This window comes from Maylandia zebra, linkage group LG4, assembly GCF_041146795.1.
Source record: "Maylandia zebra isolate NMK-2024a linkage group LG4, Mzebra_GT3a, whole genome shotgun sequence".
NCBI classification, from domain to species: domain Eukaryota; kingdom Metazoa; phylum Chordata; class Actinopteri; order Cichliformes; family Cichlidae; genus Maylandia; species Maylandia zebra.
In genome coordinates, this window is record NC_135170.1 from 29,715,166 (window position 1) to 29,738,568 (window position 23,403).

A 23,403-nucleotide genomic window follows, 5' to 3' on the forward strand; every position below is an offset into this window, starting at 1 on the left:
ATCATTAAGCATAGAAATGTACCTAACTCACTCAGGGGATTCAAGATTAGGTTTATTTTGTCACACACAATTATGCAAGTGCAATGAGAAAACCAAATCCCTACACAAAGGGATATTAAAGTCTGACTGTGCATAAATAAGAGGAAAACACAAATAGAGACTGGAAAACAATAAATGTTTTGGTTTGGGGTTTTTTTTATAACTAGTAGGGCAACTATAGTCGAGTGTAGATGAATAGATGTGTAGAGGGTAGGTAGGTAGTGGTCGAGGTGGGCTAAAGTCACCGTCTCATTTAGCAGCCTAATGGCCAGAGGGTAAAAGCTCATTCTCATTCTTAGCCAGCACATGGTACTGTATCACTAATGGAAGCATATGAAATAGTCTTTTGCTGGGGTGGCGAGAATCTCTGGTTCTTTGTGAAATTTCACATTTATTATTTGCTTAGGTTGTATGGATTACCATCCTAAGGGCAAAATGGTGCTATCGGGTGCAGCTCCCCATCCGGGTGGTCATGCCCGCATTCAAACTGATCTCCATGCTGCAAGTGTTTCTGAGCAGTCAGGAGTCTGTAATTGTCTGAGGTAATAGAGGGATTGATGGGCTATCTTTACCAGGGTGTTAATGTGCTAGGACCATGACAGGGCCTGAGAAATGTAAACACCGAGTTTCTGAAGTTATCCACCCTTTCTACATGGGCACATTTTATGCTTAGAGGGTGAAAGCTTTTCTGCTGTTTTCTAGTGTTGTCCACTACTGGCTCCTTGGTCTTACAGACATTCAGCTGAAGGTTATTCCCTTTATACCAGCTCACTAGGTGGTTGAGCTCATACTGGTAGACAGACTCATCATTATTTGAGATCAAGCCTACTATCGCTGTGTTGTCAGTGTGTTTGACTATGATGTTGGAACCTGAGGTGATCACACAGTCACAGTTGTACGGGTAGTAATTGAGCACCCACCTACATGAACATTGTTTTAACTTGATCAAGCAAGAGTGTTTAATTAGTGTCCCTTGCTTTTGAAGGATAGGTAAGTATTGTAGATTAACACATAAGGGTCACTGCAGTGTCTAGCCTTGTTTCTACTATCAGATATATGAGTGTGTTATCAAAAATGTTTCTTTATTATTCTGTTTCCTTGCACCATTAGTGTATTGAATTGTTTGAATGGACCTTTTATTCTGGGAAGAAAACGTAGCTCAGTTTCTGATAATATGACACCCCCTGTTGGTTATTTGTTAGATTTGTGATAAATTGTGTGCAGCAACATGAGTGACATTTCTTTTAGCTCTGGAAATCTGCCTATAATCTATACTAAGACCAAGTCCTTTGCACTACCTCCAAGAACTTTGTTCTCCAGTGATCCTTTTCTATTGTGTGCCTTTCTCTTGTTTTGTATACATTTCTCTTGGTTGTATATATGTCTCCTATTTTTTTATTTATTTATTCCTGCTGTCTTACTATTTATATTTTCCACAGTTGGCATGAAGCACCCATAATTTAACATACAGTGGGGCAAAAAAGTATTTAGTCAGCCACCGATTGTGCAAGTTCCCCCACTTAAGATGATGACAGAGGTCAGTAATTTGCACCAGAGGTACACTTCAACTGTGAGAGACAGAATGTGAAAAAAAAATCCATGAATTCACATGGTAGGATTTGTAAAGAATTTATTCGTAAATCAGGGTGGAAAATAAGTATTTGGTCACCTCAAACATGGAAAATCTCTGGCTCTCACAGACCTGTAACGTCTTCTGTAAGACGCTTTTCTGTCCCCCACTCGTTACCTGTATGAATGGCACCTGTTTGAACTCATCATCTGTATAAAAGACACCTGTCCACAGCCTCAAACAGTCAGACTCCAAACTCCGCCATGGCCAAGACCAAAGAGCTTTCGAAGGACACCAGGAAAAGTATTGTAGACCTGCACCAGACTGGGAAGAGTGAATCTACAATAGGCAAGCAGCTTGGTGTGAAAAAAATCAACTGTGGGAGCAATCATCAGAAAATGGAAGACATACAAGACCACTGATAATCTCCCTCGATCTGGGGCTCCACGCAAGATCTCATCCCGTGGGGTCAAAATGATCATGAGAACGGTGAGCAAAGATCCCAGAACCACACGGGGGGACCTGGTGAATGACCTGCAGAGAGCTGGGACCAAAGTAACAAAGGTCACCATCAGTAACACACTACAACGGCAGGGAATCAAATCCCGCAGTGCCAGACGTGTTCCGCTGCTGAAGCCAGTGCATGTCCAGGCCCGTCTGAAGTTTGCCAGAGAGCACATGGATGATACAGCAGAGGATTGGGAGAATGTCATGTGGTCAGATGAAACCAAAGTAGAACTTTTTGGTATAAACTCAACTCGTCGTGTTTGGAGGAAGAAGAATACTGAGTTGCATCCCAAGAACACCATACGTACTGTGAAGCATGGGGGTGGAAACATCATGCTATGGGGCTGTTTTTCTGCCAAGGGGACAGGACGACTGATCCGTGTTAAGGACAGAATGAATGGGGCCATATATCGTGAGATTGTGAGCCAAAACCTCCTTCCATCAGTGAGAACTTTGAAGATGAAACGAGGCTGGGTCTTCCAACATGACAATGATCCAAAACACACCGCCCAGGCAACAAAGGAGTGGCTCCGTAAGAAGCATTTGAAAGCCCTGAAGTGGCCTAGCCAGTCTCCAGACCTCAACCCCATAGAAAATCTGTGGCGGGAGTTGAAAGTCCGTGTTGCTCGGCGACAGCCCCAAAACATCACTGCTCTCGAGAAGATCTGCATGGAGGAATGGGCCAAAATACCAGCTACTGTGTGTGCAAACCTGGTAAAGACCTATAGTAAACATTTGACCTCTGTTATTGCCAACAAAGGTTATGTTACAAAGTATTGAGTTGTATTTTTGTTATTGACCAAATACTTATTTTCCACCCTGATTTACGAATAAATTATTTGCAAATCCTACCATGTGGATTCATGGATTTTTTTTTCACATTCTGTCTCTCACAGTTGAAGTGTACCTCTGGTGCAAATTACTGACCTCTGTCATCATTTTAAGTGGGGGAACTTGCACAATCGGTGGCTGACTAAATACTTTTTTGCCCCACTGTATATAATTACAATAAAGGGCTGTTGTATTCTGTTCTTTTCAATTCTATTCTATTCTAAATGGATGTAAGAAAGTGTTCACACTTAAGGCACAAAGTAGTAGGCTGATTCTGAGATGAGATAGGTAAAGGCTAAACTGGCTAGCAAGGTAACTTCAGTACAAATCTCAACAACAAAGATGAAGATGTCTTTGACATATAGTGAAAAATGCCATGTTTTCCCATTGCCTTGATAATATTAGTCTTTTAGAACCAGTTTAGTTGAAAATCAAACTTCATAAAGGGTGATGCTAAGGTAAGACTTTTATGTGAAGGCTGTCTGGTGCTTTTTTTAAGAGATGCAAACAAATGGAACCTTCCTTCTTTTCAGTGAGCCACAAAGGCCCGTCCTAAAGCATAATGTGCTTTATTCCTCTTTTTGAATCTAACTGGAATTATGATTTACAAAAAGAACATCATGTTATTACGTTATCATCATTTTTGCAACCAAAGGTGTTGTCTCCTGCTTAGATAACAGGTTTAAGGCACTTCTATAATGGCGGCACTTTTCAGACTCGGATGTAACATCCTTTTCATTATAACAGTCTATAAGTAGTTCTATTCAGAGCAGTTGAAAGTCAGACTGAACAGATGAGTGGGCATGATGCAGCTGAACTTCAAGAAGTATTCTGCTGTATATAACTACTCAGCAGTTTAAAACTTCAGCTTTTGGCTCACACCTCAACTTTGGGCATGTGTAACTTTTGAACATTTGAACATTATATATATAAAAGAAAAAAAAAACATTTTAAACGAATATTCATATATGGGCCCAAACAATGCCATATAAAAGAATGACATACTACTGGTTTATTGGAAATTTTGATTTACATAAGAGTTGTTTAATGTATATTATCTCAGGGCAAAAGGTGTCATACCTCACAGAACGCCCACAGTATGTGAGGACACAGGGCTGTGTCTCTGATACGCTGGTCTGCAGTACAGGGGCCCCACAGGGAACAGTGCTGGCACCGTTCCTCTTCACCCTCTACACTGCAGACTTCTCCATCAACTCCCCACGCTGCCACCTACAGAAGTTCTCTGACAACTCTGCCATAGTCGGCCTCATCACAGGTGAGGACGACTCAGAGTACAGACAGTGGACTCTGGACTTTGTGGACTGGTGCCAGTAGAACCACCTGCTGATCAACACTGGGAGAACCAAGGAGTTGGTGGTGGACTTCCGGAGATGCAGACCCACCACATTGACACCGGTGAACATCCAGGGAGTGGACATTGAGATAGTGGACTCGTATAGGTACCTGGGTGTTCACCTGAATAATAAACTGGACTGGAGCCACAACACTGATGCTCTGTACAGGAAGGGTCAGAGCAGACTCTACCTGCTGAGGCGACTGAGGTCATTTGGAGTCCAGGGAGCGCTTCTAAAGACCTTCTATGACTCTGTGGTGGCATCCGTTATTTTTTACAGTGTGGTATGTTGGAGCAACAGTTTATTGACAGCTGAGAGGAAGAGGCTGGATAAACTCATTAGGAAGGCCAGCTCTGTTCTGGGATGCACCCTGGACTCAGTGCAGGTGGTGGGAGACAGAAGGACTCTGGCCAAAATAACATCTCTGATGGACAGAGTCTCCCACCCCATGCATGTAAATGTTGCTGAACTGCAGAGCTCCTTCAGTGGCAGACTGCTGCATCCTCGATGCATGAAGGAGCGTTTCCGCAGGTCCTTCCTCCCTGCAGCTGTCAGGCTGTACAATCAGAACTGCTCCCAACAAACATAGATGTCTACATCAGTGCTGCAACAACTTCTACTGTTATAACTGCACATTACTTTTTCTCAGCTTATATATACACTAACTTATTGTAAGTTACATGTCTACTTTTTAATGCACAGGTACAATACACAATCTGCACTTTTCTAATTATTCTAAATATTCTTAACTATTTAAACATCTTTCAGTATCCTGCTCTGTTTGCACACTATCTGTACGCTAATTTTAACAACTGTACTGTACTCTGCTCTGGTAACTATTGTCCATGATGTAAAAATGTAAAAATTTTCTACACGATCAGACAAGAGTATTTTTAAAGACGGGTTTTAGTAAGTTTTTCTAAATTAACCTCCCGAAAATCTTCCTAACATATGTTTCCCTCTAGTGTATGAACACCTGTAAGTGCTACCAGAAAAATAACAAAGTGAAACGTGAAAAAATAGTGTAAAGAATTAAAACTAGCCTCTTTTCTTTTTTAAAATACACCGTAAATCTCCCGATAGTTTTACTATCCGAGCTTGAAATATGTATCATTATTGTTATTTTATTTTATTTGTTAAATACAGCTGTTAGGGCTTTTCACATTAGTTGTAATATTTCCTCTCGCCTTTGAATGCATCATAATTAAACGTCCGCCCCTTCTTCTGCACGTCAGTTCCAACATGGCGGCGCCCCACGCTGTGGACGGGGTGGAGGGAGGCAGCGGCGAAACCGGGTTGACGCTGTCGGATTCATCTACCTGTGATGTGAAGAGACCTCAGTTCGGGACACGTTTCCTTACAGACCCACGACAGGTCTTCCAGCATAACGCATGGTCGGTATCTTTTAAAAGAACTCCCCCCAATGGAGCAGACATATGTTCCTGTGCATCTCTGTCAAGGCTGCTCACTCGGACACTGTTATGACTTGCCATAGATTGTGTGTAATTCTGCGAGCCGTTATTTTTTTAACATTGACATTAATTTAATGTTAACATAACATTATGTTAACACTTAAAATAACATTAACTGAATATGGATTTCTCCTACAATGTAATCACGGGACATGGGTTGAACTGGTTGCTGAATAACATTCATAAAATTATTGCCAAGTATTTCTCTGCACCTGATTGGTCAGCCTTTCATATCTAAATACGGAGTTATTTAAAACATCTTTAACATGTAGCAAAAAATGTTCAGGCTACATGTCAAAGTACTTTGCAGATTTTATTACACCTGCTTACAACCCATCACCAATCTGAGTGAAAGTGTCATATCTTTAAGTATTTCAGGACTGAGAGTGTTTTTGTGTGCCACGTTGCTTTGGGATAATTGGGGTTTCTCACCATCAGGGACAATGTGGAGTGGACCGATGAACAAGAAGCAACCGCTAAGAAGAAAGTCTTAGAAAACAGTCAGCCGCTACCTCCAGAGAAACAAGGTTGCATCATTGCAGTTATACACATAAACCGCACAGTGTGACTGACAGTAAAGACCAGTAAGAGATGTATAGCTTATTAATCAGGAGGACAGCCATCCCCAATGTTGCATCCACTTTCCTTTCATTTTTTGTTTCTTGTGAAAGCGACCAGATCTCTGTTGCTGCTGTTAGCACAAAAAGATTGTTGCTGACATTAATTTGTAACCACTTTTTTCACCTTCAGCTTAACTTTACAGGTTATGAGATATTATAGTTTGTTTTTGTTTTTTTATTTTGCTTTTAAATAGACTTACAAGAATTTCAGGCAAACTTTTATTCACCTTGTCATTATGAAGTATTATGTGTAGAATTTTGAGGCAAAAATTAAAGGCTGTAACATAACAAAATGTGAAACAGATGAAATGTTATGAATACTTAGTGGATACACTGTATATATAGTCTTATTAAGTACTTTAAAGTGTTTTGTGGTGATTTGTAAGCAAGGCAACATAATGCTCCATTACTTAAACACTTGCTTTACTTTGCTTTGCTTTACCTTTGCAGAGGAATACGACAGCCGGGCCAATGAGTACTGGAACGGCTTTTACACAATCCACGAGAATCGTTTCTTCAAAGACCGTCACTGGCTCTTCACAGAGTTCCCAGAGTTGGCCCCACAGTGCAGCCTGAACCATGAATCGCACCCTGGTGCCTCTGGTGCAGTAGAAAGTCAGCAGAACAGTCAGGATGGAGAGCAAAGCGGGGAACATGCAGCTTTGTCTCACACTGATGGTGACTTTCCTGGCTCGTCTGCCACCTATCGCATACTGGAGGTGAGACAGCATAACGAAAGCAAGTTAGCTAAACTTAGCTAAATTTTCAGTTAAAGGTTTTAAGAGGATTTGTTGTCATGAAACAGTTTTACTGTTTTATTTATATAAAACTCTGTACAGGTTGGATGTGGTGTGGGAAATACAGTTTTCCCAATACTAAAGACCAACAAGTAAGTGCTGGCAAAACATTTCAATCTATGTTTAAAAAGCACACATCTTATTTATTCTCTTGTAGTATAATGTGCACCATAAAACAATAATTTGCCCTTTGCAGTGATCCAGGACTCTTTGTTTACTGCTGTGACTTCTCCAGCACTGCTGTGGAATTAGTCAAGGTGAGATAATGATGATGGGATCATGAAAGGATGATCATTTCTCAGGTTGTAATCTAGCTAATAAATTAAAACTGTCCTCTTGTCATCAGAGTAATCCAGAGTACGACCCAGGGCGTTGTTATGCCTTTGTTCACGACTTGAGCGATGTAGAAGCCAATTACCCCATCCCTGATGGAACCCTTGATGTTATAGTGCTAATCTTTGTTCTATCAGCTCTGCATCCCAAGAAGTATGAACTTCTTTTTTTTTTCCCTCTTCCCTTTTGTCTTTCCTTTGGTTTCACTCAGTGGAAGTAATTAAATTGTCACTGCTTCTTATACTTTCATCCTAACTTCAGGATGCAAGCATCCATCAGTAGACTAGCACGCCTCCTGAAGCCCGGTGGAGTGATGCTGCTCAGGGACTATGGACGCTACGATATGGCACAGCTCCGCTTCAAGAAAGGTTAGTTCTGCAAGACACTGGGTTCAAAATTTTCCACAGTTTGGTCTTTAAAAATTTTTTTTACCTGCTGTAACATGCTTTTTTTTTTTATTTTTTTTTAGGTAATTCCAAATCTGTAAAACCCATGATAGTGAATTAGAAAAGCGGTTACGAAAATGAGTGAGAGATGGTCTTAAATATGTTTAAAATGCATTAAGAACTGCTTAAAATGCAAAAAGTAACAGTAAATCCAGCTGTGCAAGAAGTTCGAATTTGAGGTTTGAAAGGGCGATATATTAATGGATGTAATATTATTATGTAATATTACCATGTTCTGGCTTATTATTTACATGACAATGATATGTTATTTTCTACAAGTTGCTGGAAAATAATGTGCTTGTGGTTTGGTTTTTTTTTTTAGGAAGGTGTCTCGCCGAAAACTTTTATGTCCGAGGCGATGGAACGCAAGTATATTTTTTTACTCAAGGTACAAAAAAGGTCTTAATAAAGATTTATTGGGGTTTATTTTTGTAGAGTTGCTTTCTGATGGTGTATCCAAAAAATATTTCTGTGCTCATTTTAGATGAGCTCCATGAGCTGTTCACTCAGGCTAAGCTGGAGAAAGTGCAGAACCTTGTGGACAGAAGGCTACAGGTGAACAGAGGGAAGCAACTCACCATGTACAGGGTGTGGATTCAGTGCAAGTACCGCCAGGCTCCAGTTTAGCCACCTGAGTGTGAAAGTGGGGAGAACCCACCTGACTTGACTGTCAACTACAGCCAGAATTTAGGAAGTGAAGAGAAGGTGGTGCTTGCTTTTTCCAGTGGGTGTATGGAGTGGACATGAAAAGCTTTGTGATGAAGGGAATGCAACAGAATATTTACATACTGTAAAGGTTTTACACTATCCCAGCTGCTAAACTGCAGATGGACACTTTTTTTTATGCGTAAGTTTCCTGATGGTGCAGCAGTCCTAGCTGCAATAGTCATGTCTTGTCACTTTCTTATGGAAGCCTGTTTCAGCCACTGGAAAAAAAAAAAAATTACCAGGCAGAGCTAAGTCTAAATTTCAAGTTATCTCGAAGTTTTAAGTTGGGTTGCTGAAAATTTCAATTTACTAACTAGATCTCTTAAAATATCACCTTTAATAAGTCAAAAATTTCGAAGTACTAAATCAAAACTTTGACTTGAGAAAGACAAAAACATTTTTTTCAGTGATTGTTCAGTTCAATTATTTAAGAAAGTGCTGGTTACCTGTATGTTTCTCTTCTGACATATTGTTCCTGATGTTTTGAAATAAACTGAATGATTTTTAAGATTTTCCCTTTTGTACATGCAAAATAAAAATAAATTTTAAAAAATGAAGTTTTTTTAATTTAGTATTTAAAATACCTTGAAAATTTCAAGGTTGTGCTTTTTTCCGATGCTACTTTGCTTTCCATCTCACGTTTAGTGGTTGACTGGCTGGTTAGGAAAAAAGACAACAAATCAGTTAGCAATTGGTTATATTAAGTCCGTAAAGCATGTGGGTGTGAACATGATGGGAACTTTCTGATAAGTGATCCTTTTAGTAACTGTGGGTGGGCGCTGGTAAATTGTATTGTGTACAGAGGCATTTGCCATTGGTCCAGACAAGAGATTTGGAGCAGGCGTGGACTGGATGAAGGTGAAAATACTTGACCAATCTCACGAGAAAATATGAGATTTTACTGATTATTGTTTACATTGCAAAAAACATGAGAACCGAACCGAATCGATCCGGATTCAGCTGAAACGCCTGCAACAGCACAACTTCCGAAATAGATTGGTTTCTTCCCTGAAGCGAGGAAGGCGACTGGAGACGAACTTTGTTTTGGTCGAGCTGACACCCAGGACCCTAAATTCATCACATCACCGGGGGAGATAAAGATAGGGGGGTAACTAACGCTAGCTTAAAGACATCATTTATACCTGGTGAAAAACGCAGGACCTCGAGGGTCGCCATTGTGTGGAACGAGATAACCCGACCGATGCACGGTATGGTCCTCGGAGAGAGGGATGTGATGGGGATCCCCGCCTAACTGGTATAGAAAGGCGGGTTTGGGATACCCGGAGTTGTCGAGGCCTCCGAGGGAATCCTCCGTCGTCAACCCTGAGCTACGCAGCGCGCTCCCGTGTCTTGATCGTTGCAATAAGCACGCGAGGGACGCGGCTGTGGATGCGGCCTAGCCTGGGAGGGTCTGCCGAGAACAGGGGGAAACAACAGAGACAGTTTCGGGGTTAACAGGCCCTTCAGAGGACCGTGAAAATATTAAATTACAGTAAGTATTTCGGTTGGTTATCGAACAAAATGACATATCTGGGCATGCCTCTCGCTAAATGGAGACTTCGTGGCACGAGCACCTGGCAAAACAGAACAGAGAAGATGCTTCTTTTTTGAGTTAGCCCGTTGGATACCTAACGCTAGCCATGTAATATGTTCGCAAAACCCCTTACTGTTTCGGGGTTCAATTTACTATTTATTTGCTTAAGCAGCCATTTGATCGAGCAGGAATAATCAACGTTTGTCTGTTCTGGGAGCATTAATTGTTTGTCAAAATCCAATCTTTATGTTACTAGCTAACGTTAACTGTTAGCTGCTGTATTGCAATGCTACGCTAAGTGATGTCCAACATCGGTAGACTTGTAGCTCATTTAGCTCATTTTTCAGTCTTGGCTGATTACTTCGCGGGTTATTCACAGGGGATCTTTTAGATCAATATGTTGTCATTATAACGTTGAGCCAGCCAAACCTGTAATGAGTAGAATTAAGGGCTGTTTGACATGGATTGACATGGACACCACAGGTTGCACTTTTTATTTCAATCCATGCAATTCATAGATAACTGACTTGGAACACAGTATTGGGCGTGTAACGTTAACCTTTACACAAGCTAGCAAGCTGGACCCTTATTGTCTATTGTGGCCATTGCTGTGAGTGTACTTGGCAGCCCCTCCATTAGTGACCTTTCATAACTCCAGCGCCATGTAACTTAGGCCTATAATGCCAGGGCGTTATCACATGATGCTATAATTTCCAAGCAATCACTACACACATCTGGCCCACGTCTTTAATGCCTATTAAGTGTCTGTTATTAGCTATATGTTGGGCTAGATTTTGCAATATATTATTGAGTAACAAAGTTTTATGGCCGGTACTTGCTGAACACATGATGTATAACATTGTTGTCAAGCTTATTGATGACTCAGAACAGGAATTTTCCACATCCATATAGTTAAAAACAGCCATGAGTCATCACAAAAGATGGCTTTTGAAACAGTGAACCCTCACTCCCACTTGAATATTCCACACTCTTCAACACCTTCCTTAATCTGTGCTCTTGTCTCTGCAGCCATGATGGAAGAACTGCATAGCTTGGACCCCCGACGGCAGGAGCTGCTGGAGGCTCGCTTCACAGGGGTCGGTGTGGCAAAGGTTTGTGTTACAGCAGATGTCACAAAGGTGAAGCATCGGAAGTCTAGTCAGAGAGCTTATTAGAATTACAGATTTTCTTAATTAAACATTTTTGTGAATCTCTTCCCTTTCTTTGTCTAACTCAGCCTCAGTATCATTCTGCTGTTTGGCCTGGACAAGCTTGGCCCCACTCCTTTTCTTTGTCTGTCTCTGGAGAAGGTTGAGCTGTGTCTGTGTTTTTTGGCTGGTGTGATATGGCATCTCTCCCTGGCTCATGATGTAGCGGCTGTATATGCAAGTGGTGATGCCTGCCAAAAAGGCCACAGACGGGACAGGGGTGGTAGAGGGAGGAGGAGTGAAAGCAGAAGAGGAATGCAGAAATGGTTCTTGACCAGGTGTAAGTGAAGGCAGCATTTAGCCTCACACCCCTTTCTTGCTACATAGATGGAGCTGTCTTTGTGGAAGGTGATCTTGGAACAGTTAGGGAGTGAGAGTCAGTGCCAGGAGTGGGCCCTGTGCCAGCCATAGGCAGAGCAGAGCCCAGAGCATGGCATGGCTGCTGCCGCAGAGAAGATGGCGGCTCTTGCTAAGGCATCATGCCACAACCACCCTGTATGACAAGACAAGCAATGTGTGTGTGCGTGGGGGTTTAGAAAGTGAGGGACAAGTAATTCTACAAATCGCTCTGAAGAAATATGGGTTGGTGGTCTAAAAGCCTTCAATCTTACATAGAAGTTTTGAGTTTTTTCTTTGACCTTGGAAAGCCTCGTGGCACTGCTACTGTATTTGTTATCACTGACTTGGCATGAAAATTGTTGTCCTTTGCAGACAAAGATGTAGAGCACCTTTTGATAATGGAGCATAGGGGGGTTAGAATCTGTTGAAAAGTGCCCCCTTTTTTTGTAAAACAACCAAGATATGAATTTGGAGGGGGTTAAAAAGAAACCATCATTCGTAAATGATGCGAGGCATCTTTTCAATGTCTTTCTCTGGAGAGGGGCACTAGTTAAGACTATAGTGAACAGGAGAAAAATAGATGACATTATCTAAAGGTGACGGAGAGACAGAGGAATACATCCCCAGCAGCATGCCTAATGTTCAGCCATTTTAGGAGGGTTCAGTGAGAGAGCTCTAGTGTGCTCTGAATGACTAAGTATCTCTCCCTGATTGGACAGTGCCTCCTGAATTTTGATGTGAATCACTTGATTGACAGGCATCACCTAGGGAACCAGCATTAGAACCGATGCAGGTCTACATTCTGTGGGAAGTTAATGGTGATGGTATTTAGCCAAGCCTCCGCATCCTTTCCCTCAGTTTGTCACCCATTTTACTCTCTTTTCAAACTTGTTCTCTCTCGCTCTTGCTCTCTCTCTTTCTCTCACACACGGGCATGCATTTTGAGGATGAAATTTTATTTCTACATGTCTCTTGCACCTTTTAAGCATATGTGTGGTTATTTGCTCTCTGTAAATTCTCTCATGTATTTTTACCTGATTTTTAATAGGGCTCAGGTCAGAATCAAAATGAGTCATCCAATCAGAGTCTATGCAGTGTGGGCTCTCTCAGTGACAAAGAGCTAGAGGTTAGTCTCAACCCTTACAGCATTATTTTTTTGTTGTTGTTTATGTTTTTGTTTTTTTAATGCCAACCCCATCTCTGGGTGTTACATTGTAATGCATTTGGCTGATGCATGCGACTTTCCTCACAGACTCCTGAGAAAAAGGCAAATGACCAGAGAGTGAGGAAACGCAAAGCAGACCACTTTGACAGCCAAGGTAGGATTGTCTCTGAGTTCTTTTTATCATGTATCCCACATTTCCTCAGCTTTTTCTGAACTCCTCGATTCTCTGTTCCAGCCAAAGCAGGAGCAAGAGGACATAAAATTAGTGATTATTTTGAGGTGAGTGGCAGAAAATGTTCTCCCTTTTTTTGTGCTGGGAACAGCTAAGCTCACATCCCCCTGGAATGCTTCAGTGTGGGGGATATAATATTTCACATATCTTCTAACACCTTCTTATAGCCACCTTGGTCTTTTCCATTGAACTGCTTTTTTCTTTTTCTTCTTCCATTCGTTCTTCCTTTACCTGTCTATCAGTTTGCGGGAGGTAGCGGTCCTGGTACCAGCCCTGCCAGGGGAATTCCACCAGTGGTCCGCTCTTCCCCACAGCACTCTCTGTCCAACCCCCCTGTCATGGTGAGCATGTTTGCTCTATGGTCTTTCTTGTGCTTTTCTTTACTCTTATTTATTTATTTTTCAAATCTCAGCTCTTTCCATTGTCTCTTTCACTTGTCTTATTAAGAAGATGTGAAGAATCAAATGTGGTCTATAAATGCCCCTGTACAGAAACTGTGTTTAGTGCAGTACAATGCAGTTAGCAGTTAAAACCAAGGAAAAAAAAGTATTGAATGAGAAATGGCTTATTTAGTACCGTTTGTCAAACATAAAGGCAGCTATTAATGTTATAATCAAAAAGAGTTTAGATAAACCTGTTGCACATTTGCTACTTTTGTAAACCAGAGGCCGTGCATCTCTCCAAGTAAAATGAATTGTTTAATACACCTGAGCTTCTTTTTGTCATCCAAAACTTTAGACTTGCCTATTTTATCTCATATGCTTCTCGTTTACTCTCAGATTGCGGTTTCCATAAATGTTCTTGTTCCAGATTGCTATCATGTTTTATCACAACTATTGTGATGAAGGCGACTGATGAGTGTTTCTATCTTCCAGGTGCAGCAAGGAAGCCCGTCATCCGTCAGCTCCAACACAGAACACTCCTCTTGTTCACTGAAGCCTCCTTCTCTTCACGTGCTCCACAAAGCCACACAGGTACTGGACACGCTCTTCCAGCTGGTTGTTTGTCTGGTTTAACTCTTATTTGAGTTGTAAGTTGGTAAATAGTCAGCATATGTACCAACAAGTCACAAGCAGTCATTATAAGATGGAAGATATTGTTAGATGAAACTACTTGTTGCACTGCATTTCACTGTGATGTAGACTGAGCCAGCATTAACCGACACTTTTGTGCTCAATGTACCCTTTAGTCTGACCTTACTATAGAGAAACTAACAGCAATGGAGAACAACAAGAACTCTGACCTGGAGAAGAAGGAGGGCCGCATAGACGATTTGTTGCGGGTACTAATCTCATTACACTTCACCCCTGCTACTCTGCTTGCAATTTTCATTAGTTTTGAGAATATCATGTTTTCTGTCTTGGTTTTTTTTCACTCAAGGCATGTTAGAGTTGACATTTCTGCTTTTATAAACAAGTATTCTTTTTGTTCATTCTTCATATATGAACGTTTTTGTGCTTTATTATATGTTCTCTTCTAGGCCAACTGTGATCTGAGGAGGCAAATTGATGAACAACAGAGAATGCTAGAGCGATACAAGGAACGTTTAAATAAGTGTGTGACCATGTCCAAGAAGCTTCTGATTGAAAAGGTATGTTTATGCATTGATGTAATTTTAAACTATTAGTTTCCAAAGTGAATAAGTCATTAAATTAATGAGCTACTTGAACAAATCCTGAAATACGGCACTTCACAATAAATATTCCAGCTTTAATGCCTGCCTTTCTTCCCTCCCCTTATTTCAGTCTAAACAAGAGAAGATGGCATGTCGGGATAAAAGTATGCAGGATAGGCTTCGACTGGGTCATTTCACCACAGTGAGACACGGTGCATCTTTTACTGAGCAGTGGACAGATGGATATGCTTTCCAAAATCTTATCAAGTGAGGCTCTTCGTGTTTAATGCATTAAGTATTTGTGCTAGTTTAAATGTCAAAATCCAACTGTAAAAATTATTTTCTTTGTTTTTCCAGCATTTGTAGCAAGCAGAATCATAATTTGAATGCTTTGTTGTGTCAAACACATTTGCTTTCCTAACAGGAGCACCTTATACTCTCTGTAGGCTCCCATTGTTAATCTTTTTGTATTATATATTTATTTTAGTTTATTTTATTATTCATATTATTCTCTGTGTGGGGATTATGCTGGAGCGGCTAGGGGATGAAGGACAGGTTGGTGAACGATGGGAGAAGAAAGCAGAGGAATAGAAAAAGAAAATGGACAGAAAGAAAGAAAACTCAAATGATACACAGCACATGAAAGACAAAACAATGGGAGGTGCACGGTCCATTTTTCCTGCTAATGTATTGTCTATTTCCAGACAACAGGAAAGAATCAACTCCCAGCGAGAGGAGATTGAAAGGCAGAGGAAGCTGCTAGCCAAACGCAAGCCACCCTCCATGGCTCAGACTCCACCACCAAGCCTTGAGCAAAACAAACGCAAAAGCAAGGCCAATGGAGCAGAAAGTGAAGCGTATGATGCTTTTGTTAATTTCTTTTCTCTTTTATACCAGATATCATCCCTCTGTATATTTATTTGGAGCTGCCTTTTTTATTTTTTCTTCTTTTTTTTTTGGTCTTGCAGGTTATCACAGGCAGAGTACCATGAGCAGGAGGAAATCTTTAAACTAAGATTAGGCCATCTGAAGAAGGTAATCCTCCATGTTTTTGATGCCAGTTGCTCATTATGAACTTTTTCGTTAGTTGTTTTGTTTTGTTGCACAGCTTCTGACATTTATATTTTGTTTTGCAGGAAGAGGCTGAGATCCAAGCAGAGCTAGAGAGATTGGAGCGAGTGCGAAATCTTCACATACGCGAGCTGAAAAGGATCCATAATGAAGATAATTCCCAGTAAGATTTCTTAGTCCCATTTCAGACATGGAGTACAGTCAAGCTCTGAAATTTTCTGGGGATATGTTCCTAGAGTACCTGTGAATTTAATAAAAATAAAAGGCCTATAAGTGCCTATTTTTATTGTCGTTCAAAGGGCCATAAAAATTTGTGGAGGATATTTGCCATTTCTGCAAAATTGCAGAATGTCTACGAACGCTTATTAGTTAGGTTCTAAGGAAAAATTCACGAATGACTGAGGCCATGAACTCTGAACTGTGATTTTGCAGGGGTACAATGTACACAGCATTGCTGTTAAAGTGACACCTTAGTCATTCTTAGATAAGGTGACTTTAATTTTAATGTGTTCATACATTCCAAATCCATTTGATTAATTCCTGAACTTCACCTGTGATAATATATGCAGTTTTTTCCCTTTGTTCTCTTACTAAAAATGAATAGAGCAAAATTTGTTTATTGTGCATACAGACACAGAGTGAGTGAAGTAAGGAATCCTTGTTTTGGAGAACCAAGCTGTCTAAAAATAAAATGTTTTATGATGACCAAAATTGTAAATCTAATCTGATTATACATTGGGATTGACAGCACGGTAAGATGGACTGTTATAACTTAAAATAAGTAATGATAGTTAGATGGTTTAAAATGCTGTGTTCAAATAATTGATTAGGGTTGTACCCATTTCAGACTTCACTTCCTGAATTTTGTTTTTTTACTTATATTGGTGTCTAATCGTTTGAAAGCCTATTTGTCAGTGTAACTGGCTTCACTCCAAGTTCTATGTTAAAACGGATAACAAGTTTCTGGCTCCAGGTCAGTAATGTTGCTTTGTTACCAAATTGTTTAGTTGGGGTAAAATGCCCTCAGTGTTGGATAGTTCTTTTATTTTTTTCATCTTTCTCCTCCACCAAAATAATCTGGGGTGTCCTTCTGCTCCTAATACTTTTTTTATTTTTTTTATTTTTTTTTTTATATAAACTCCGTTCTGTGCAGATTCAAAGATCACCCTACGCTAAATGACCGATACCTGCTACTCCATTTACTTGGACGGGGAGGTTTCAGTGAAGTTTACAAGGTGAGTGAGTAATGAGGAAAGAGACTGATCAGTCTTTCTTTCTTTCTTTTCTTGCATTTTCATATATATATATTTTTTTGTCCGTGTTTTGCTGCCTTTACAGCATTTTCAAGTAAACGATTACTTGAAACGAAAACGAAATATTAATAAACAGGACTTAAATCTGAAGTTCTGCTTTACCTAATGAAGCAATGGCTGCTACAGATGCTTACTGATTCACTTTTTTCCAGGCCTTTGACCTAACAGAGCAAAGGTACGTTGCGGTCAAAATTCACCAGTTAAACAAGAACTGGAGGGATGAGAAGAAGGAAAATTATCACAAGTGAGTGCTTTGCCATTTTGAGGCAATACTTTGGTATATTTAACACAGCTTTGACTGATCTTCTGTGCCATTGGAAAGTCACTTCATTTTAACTTCATTGCATAAATCCTTTATTTTCAGACATGCTTGCAGAGAATATAGAATCCATAAAGAGCTGGACCACCCACGAATAGTTAAACTTTATGACTACTTTTCACTTGACACTGACTCGTAAGTCATTGCTTTTAAAACAAATACTTGAAACTTGCACCACATTCTGCCAAGGTGCTTAAACACTTCTTCTTTGTTTTGAAACAGGTTCTGCACAGTCCTGGAATACTGTGAGGGTAATGACTTGGACTTCTACCTGAAGCAGCACAAGTTAATGTCAGAGAAAGAGGGCCGCTCCATCATCATGCAGATCGTTAATGCCCTCAAGTACCTCAATGAGATCAGACCGCCCATTATCCACTACGACCTTAAACCCGGTAAGTCTTCATTTTTGCTTTTGCATTGTTAGAGCTTGGCACATTTCTTCTTTATGTTCAATAAATAGTAATACCATCAGTAAAATTAACTACTTGCCTTCCTGCTGCAGCAGTTTTTAAACTGCCTAATAGAGTGCACCGCACTGGTTATTAACAAGGAGTAAACCCTCATTCATTCATAACCAAGTAACTTTCTTTTTCTTTTTTTTTTAATACCTTAATCAGAAAAAAAAACATCTAAGATTAGCAATGTGTTTTACAAGAGTGTTGTGGGTTGACTTAGGTGTCATTAACCTGGCATGTTTTTTGATGTTGGAAGAAACTGGAGGTTCTAGAGAGAGCCTGTGCAAGCACAAGGAGAAACATGAAAACTCCAGAGAAAGACCCTGCCTGGGTTTGAACTTTTTGTGGAATAGAAGTGCTAAACATAGATCCACTGTGCTAGCTACCATCTTATTTTATATTGGATATTTTCTTTCGTGCCTGTGAATCTTTTCCCCTCTCTTTTCAGGTAACATTCTGTTAGTGAACGGCACTGCTTGCGGGGAGATCAAGATCACAGACTTTGGCCTGTCAAAGATCATGGATGATGACAGCTACAACTCGGTGGATGGGATGGAGCTGACTTCACAGGGAGCAGGGACGTACTGGTAATATTTGCGCTGAAAGATAACGGTGTTTAGAAAAGTCAGAAACGAATGTACATGAGTGGGAAACAAGTCTTATCGAGCCTGCTGTTAATTGTTAAAGCTTGTATAAAAATTAGCCAATGAATTTCTGCAGATAAGTAGGAGAGAAATTTTCACACAACAGCTATCCGGTCTTTAAATGATGACGTGATGAATACTGCTCTGTATCTTGTTCTATTTAATTTCAACAAGCCCCTAAAAACAGTCAGTGATCACTGTCGGCTTCTCTCGCTTTTTATTACTGCTAATCATTTTAAAGCTACGTTTTTAAACCCTTACGATGTAACTACAGCTCAGCCCATGCAGCAGTATATTGACTAACCTCGTATTGTGGATGGATTATCTCAGTTGTTCTCCTGACTGAAATTTGGCCCATTTACAGCATCCTGCCATCCGAGTGCATTTGCCACTAACCATTGGGAACCCTCACATTAACGTTTATCGAGTGGAAAAAAGTCCTTGTTCGTTAGCGTTCGCCCTCCAGCCTCACTGTTTATATTATGCTAACATAGCTGTGTCGCTAGCGGTCACGTAGCACATCATTATATACCAGCTAGTCCAACTTCAGTAACCCTACAAACGTCACTGCTGTTTACTTTCCTGTCTTCATTTATGTTGGAGGTGATAGCAGAGCTGTACGTGTTATTTTTTTCAGAAATCTCTCAGTCAGAACATGGTATATTATATTTAGATGGAAGCTAGCGAGCTAACTTCCTGCTAACTTCTAACTCTGTTAAATTTCATAAATTCTGTTTTCATGGATGCCTGGATGTTAAATTTAACTGTTACACCCGGTAAAGCAGCAACGCTGATCATTTTATTACAGATGAAAGAATTTAGACAGTTTTTCAACTCTTAGTAATGCTGCAGTGATCATTTGACTTGGTGACCTGCAGCGGAGTTTGGGCCCAGACATGGCTAATGACGTCAGACTTAAAGACTGGATTGGTAAAGAGAAACCATAGAGTGTTTCTGGTAGGTGGGACGTTGCTAAAATATGACACAGCTGCACAATGAAAGCTGAGCAGGCTTATAGTCAATGGAGACGGGAATTTTGTCAGATTGTCCAGCACACTGTCTGGATTGTCTGAAGGGAATGAAATTGCAAAGGAGTGAAATTAAGGGGCACTTGCAGTCACTTATGTTGAATAACTGCATTTCTTCTTAATATTGGCAGGGTAGAAATATTCAGTGTTTGTGTCATTGTAGTTGAACGGTCGAGGAATAATACCATAACAATGGAGAAAAATGGAGAGAAAACATAATCAGGATAATGCATGTAAAACAAAAAACTGAAGTGAGGTTGTGGCTAAAAAGCATTTAAAGCAGTCCTCTACTGGTAGTAGTTGTAATGTTTTTGTGGTTTTTGTTAATGGCTGTTTCTGCAGTTCCGGTTTGTGTATAAGTGCATATGTAAAGGTCATCTTGCAATTTAACTCTGATTGCCTGGTTTTTATTTAGAGTGCAATGTTTATTTAAATAATTGCTATGCTATTGAATGCACCTTGAAAGTCCAGACAGTATAATTGGGCTTGCTGAAATTCATGAATATTAACATAGCTCCCGTCTTCTTTTTTAGGTACCTTCCCCCAGAGTGCTTCGTTGTTGGCAAGGAACCACCCAAAATCTCCAATAAAGTTGACGTGTGGTCTGTGGGAGTCATTTTCTACCAGTGTTTGTATGGCCGCAAGGTAGGAAACTCGCGCTGAATAAACATTTTAATAAGACAGCTGAGCTGCAGTTGGGATAATTTTAGATTTTTTTTTTCCACATTTATTTTTAGAGAAAAGAAACTTAGTGTAACTGCACTGTATAACAGCGCATGTGCATTATTTATATTCAGTTTTTGTAGATCAACTTGGTATTGTTGGTTTGGTTTTTTTTGTTTTGTTTGCATCATCCATTTAATATCCCAGAAATATTGGTGTTATTCCCTTCTATGTTTATATTTATGCCTCTTTGTTTATCTATTTGTATCTCTAGTTCTACACTTCATTTTATTTGCTTTGTTGTCTGTTGTATGTGTGCTGCTATGACAACTCAATTTCCCTCTGGGATTAATAAAGTTTAGCTGATTCTTATCACATTTAACACATTCTAAATGGCACGTAGAGACTGACCTGGCTCAGGCAGAAGCAGTGTTTGTGCATGCCTACATTTTATTTCATTAAAGCTAACATACTGTCCAACAACAACACAAAAAATATCAGCACAAACATTTACACTTGTAACTTTCAAATATATCTGTAGGCCATTCTTTTTAAAAGGTAAACTGCACATTTGGTAGTTTCTCATCCTTATTCCTCAAATTAACCCCTTAGAAATATATTGCAAATGCCTCCCAAATTGTTTTCACTCTCCTGTGTCAAAAAAAGCCTTTTGTTTTGTTTTAACTGCTTTTTGCTTTTGCAGCCTTTTGGCCACAATCAGTCCCAGCAGGACATTTTACAGGAAAACACCATCCTGAAGGCGACAGAAGTTCAGTTTCCCCCTAAACCTGTAGTCACACCTGAAGCTAAGGTATTGCACTCATGATTTTTGGCTTTGCATTTTCAAATACTTCAACTGTAATGCTTTTTTTTTTTTTTTCTTCTCTCCTTAAAATCTCTGCAGTCAAGTGCACGTACTGTCCTTACACCCTGTTTTTTGTTCACTTTCCAGGCCTTTATAAGGCGCTGTCTAGTCTACCGTAAGGAGGACCGCATTGATGTGCACCAGCTGGCCAGTGACCCCTTCCTTATGCCCCACATCCGCAAGTCAGTGGCCTCGTCGGGCACCTCAGGCATGGCAATGGCTTCCACATCCAGCTCCTCCAACAGCAGCGCCTCAAACTGAGCCCACGCCCCTTAACTGACTAGTGAACTGAATTCATTTAAAAGGGTGGGGTGGGGCGGGAGCGACGCTATACTGTGTCACCCCCCTCCTAACAGCATCCCACCTTGCCATGAAATGCCCAAGGGGAAACTGGTCAGATGGCAGCAAGGGGTGGGTGAGAAGTCATGGATGGTTTGGGGAGACAACATGTCACCCTTCATCCTTCTCATATCCATCTACCCCAGCCCACCTGTCCTGCTTTCTCAAAAGGGTGACATGACATCGTTCTAGGGGTCAAAGCCCTGGATGACTCACATAGCAAGGGGCGAGTTTTTGCAGCGTGTTGGTGAAAAATGGGGTTCAATGTTCCGGAGCTTTCTTTTCTGCTTTAGGGAAAAAAAAGAGAAAATAAAATGAAGTATAGAACTGCTTCAGCTTGGCCAGATGGAAAGGACTGTGGAAGACCTCATACCTATACACACTCACAGATACATCCATGCATGAGCCATTCTGGTCCAAGGTAGTCTGAATTCCGCTAGCTCAAATATTTTTGTTTTCATTTCCCTGAACTTAACTGAGGGAACCAGTCGGGGGGCTGTTATTGTATTGAACCCTAAATATCTGTGGCACTATGTCATTCAACCTGCTGTTCTGGGAACCCTTGCCTCGAATAAATTCCAGACCTGAATAGTCTGTGACGAGGAGGGACAGAGTTGACAGTCTCATGTACCCCCTCCCTCGCATATCCTCGTCAAACTCCTGTGACCAAAGCGTATAACTTCCAGATGGTGGCAGTGTTTCACCTCTGTTTTTATAATGAATGGTTTTAGAGTTGTGCTACTTGATATGGGGTGGAAGCTGTTGAGAGGAGATCCCTTTTAACATTTTTTTTTTTTTTACTTCTCAATTTAAACCAGTTTAATGGGGAAAACTGTTGTTTTTCAAGTTGCCTTTAATTAGAACTGTTAATGTTTTGTTTGCCCCCTTCCCCACTCCCCCACCATAAACACACATATTTATTTAGGTATGTTTGAATTTATTTTTGGACAATAAAATGCAAGGGACTGGTTTACTTTATAGTACTGTTGGGGGAGATTGGGCCTTAGCAGAAAGTTGCATAAAACATTAAATACTATTGGTTAAAATGTGTCTGTTGTTCTTGTTTTCTGTGTGTGTGATGGGGTTACCATTGCATCTTTCTTTCGATCTTCATTTTAAATGCAGGTGTATTCATGAGCATATGTATCTTTTTAATTATTTGTCCCTTCGATGTTCCTTTAGAATCGATTTAATTGACTATGAATGAAATTTGCATTCAGCCCCATTTGGCTGCAGATGGGTTGAGTCACTGTTTCCAGTCATTATGCAAATGTTCTGTTTATAAAGTTAGGGAAACCTGCAGTCATAAAGTATTTTTTCCCACTGAAAATGCTACGTCCAGATGAACAGAATCAACTTTTTGGGACTTATAATTTATTCTTCAATAATTGAGCAAATGAAAGTTGTGGCAAGGAAACAAAGGATGGACACAAACAGTCTGAAGAAAGTTTACTTAATAGGGAAGCTCAATGCAACAGTTATAAATCTGATTACAATTACAGATTTTTCTGACTTCTGCTTTTCTACAGTTGCATGAAGGTCAGTATTTATACAGCTATTTTTAAAGCCCACACTCAGTGGGTTCTCATTTGTGTGTCTGCGGTGGCAAGCTGAGTAATAGTTGATGTATTTTGTATTTGAAGACAACTGGAGAACTCAGTCGTAACAGACCTAGTTAAATTTTCTAATATCTGATTTATTTTTTTTCCCCTGTACACAGAGTTGGCAACTCACTCCTTCTAATTCAGACTTTATCCTATCGTTATTAAAAAGCTTTATAAATTAGTTGTTTTAAGTGGTACTTGGTGTGAAACCCTTGTAATGTAAAATCTTTAATGCTGCATTACAGGTTATTTGGCATGTTCATATCCTTCAACTCAAGGCTCTCTACTATAGCAGGTCTCACGAGTAAGCCATGATAACTTTTCTGACGAG

General features: G+C 40.2%; 2 protein-coding genes across 5 annotated transcripts; both read left to right on the forward strand.

Annotated features, from left to right (window-relative positions):
- The first annotated feature begins 5,516 nt into the window (after positions 1-5,516).
- mettl2a (methyltransferase 2A, methylcytidine) lies at positions 5,517-9,219 on the forward strand. The gene is made up of 9 exons (XM_004552333.4): positions 5,517-5,696; positions 6,213-6,301; positions 6,845-7,113; positions 7,234-7,283; positions 7,388-7,448; positions 7,538-7,677; positions 7,786-7,892; positions 8,293-8,358; positions 8,455-9,219. Exons 1-9 carry the CDS (start codon positions 5,545-5,547, stop codon positions 8,595-8,597), a joined length of 1,077 nt encoding a protein of 358 aa, XP_004552390.1. The 5' UTR covers positions 5,517-5,544; the 3' UTR covers positions 8,598-9,219.
- Positions 9,220-9,500: 281 nt separating this feature from the next.
- Positions 9,501-22,518, forward strand: tlk2 (tousled-like kinase 2). 4 transcript variants are annotated; one of them, XM_004552334.5, is made up of 21 exons: positions 9,551-10,170; positions 11,242-11,324; positions 12,808-12,885; positions 13,012-13,078; positions 13,160-13,203; positions 13,399-13,497; positions 14,032-14,130; positions 14,346-14,438; positions 14,637-14,747; positions 14,902-15,038; positions 15,476-15,628; positions 15,740-15,806; positions 15,908-16,005; positions 16,996-17,077; positions 17,308-17,399; positions 17,520-17,609; positions 17,697-17,866; positions 18,378-18,516; positions 20,135-20,246; positions 20,968-21,075; positions 21,217-22,518. In XM_004552334.5, exons 2-21 carry the CDS (start codon positions 11,244-11,246, stop codon positions 21,388-21,390), a joined length of 2,094 nt encoding a protein of 697 aa, XP_004552391.1. In that variant the 5' UTR covers positions 9,551-10,170; positions 11,242-11,243; the 3' UTR covers positions 21,391-22,518. The 4 variants fall into 4 exon arrangements, with proteins under 4 accessions (XP_076739484.1, XP_012774872.1, XP_076739483.1 ...); XM_076883369.1 differs by lacking the exon at positions 9,551-10,170 and adding an exon at positions 9,501-9,536 and having other exon boundaries at positions 15,476-15,806; XM_012919418.4 differs by having other exon boundaries at positions 9,549-10,170; positions 15,476-15,806.
- Positions 22,519-23,403: the final 885 nt, after the last annotated feature.

Bases quoted from the DNA above. Each gene is read 5' to 3' on its own strand.
- mettl2a (XM_004552333.4), top strand. From the start codon at position 5,545: ATGGCGGCGCCCCACGCTGTGGACGGGGTGGAGGGAGGCAGCGGCGAA. The intron at 6,302-6,844 runs GTTGCATCATTG...TTACCTTTGCAG, and splicing joins GCTACCTCCAGAGAAACAAG to AGGAATACGACAGCCGGGCC. The intron at 7,284-7,387 runs GTAAGTGCTGGC...TGCCCTTTGCAG, and splicing joins CCAATACTAAAGACCAACAA to TGATCCAGGACTCTTTGTTT.
- tlk2 (XM_076883369.1), top strand. From the start codon at position 11,244: ATGATGGAAGAACTGCATAGCTTGGACCCCCGACGGCAGGAGCTGCTG. The intron at 11,325-12,807 runs GTTTGTGTTACA...GATTTTTAATAG, and splicing joins CAGGGGTCGGTGTGGCAAAG to GGCTCAGGTCAGAATCAAAA. The intron at 17,078-17,307 runs GTGAGTGAGTAA...ACTTTTTTCCAG, and splicing joins GTTTCAGTGAAGTTTACAAG to GCCTTTGACCTAACAGAGCA.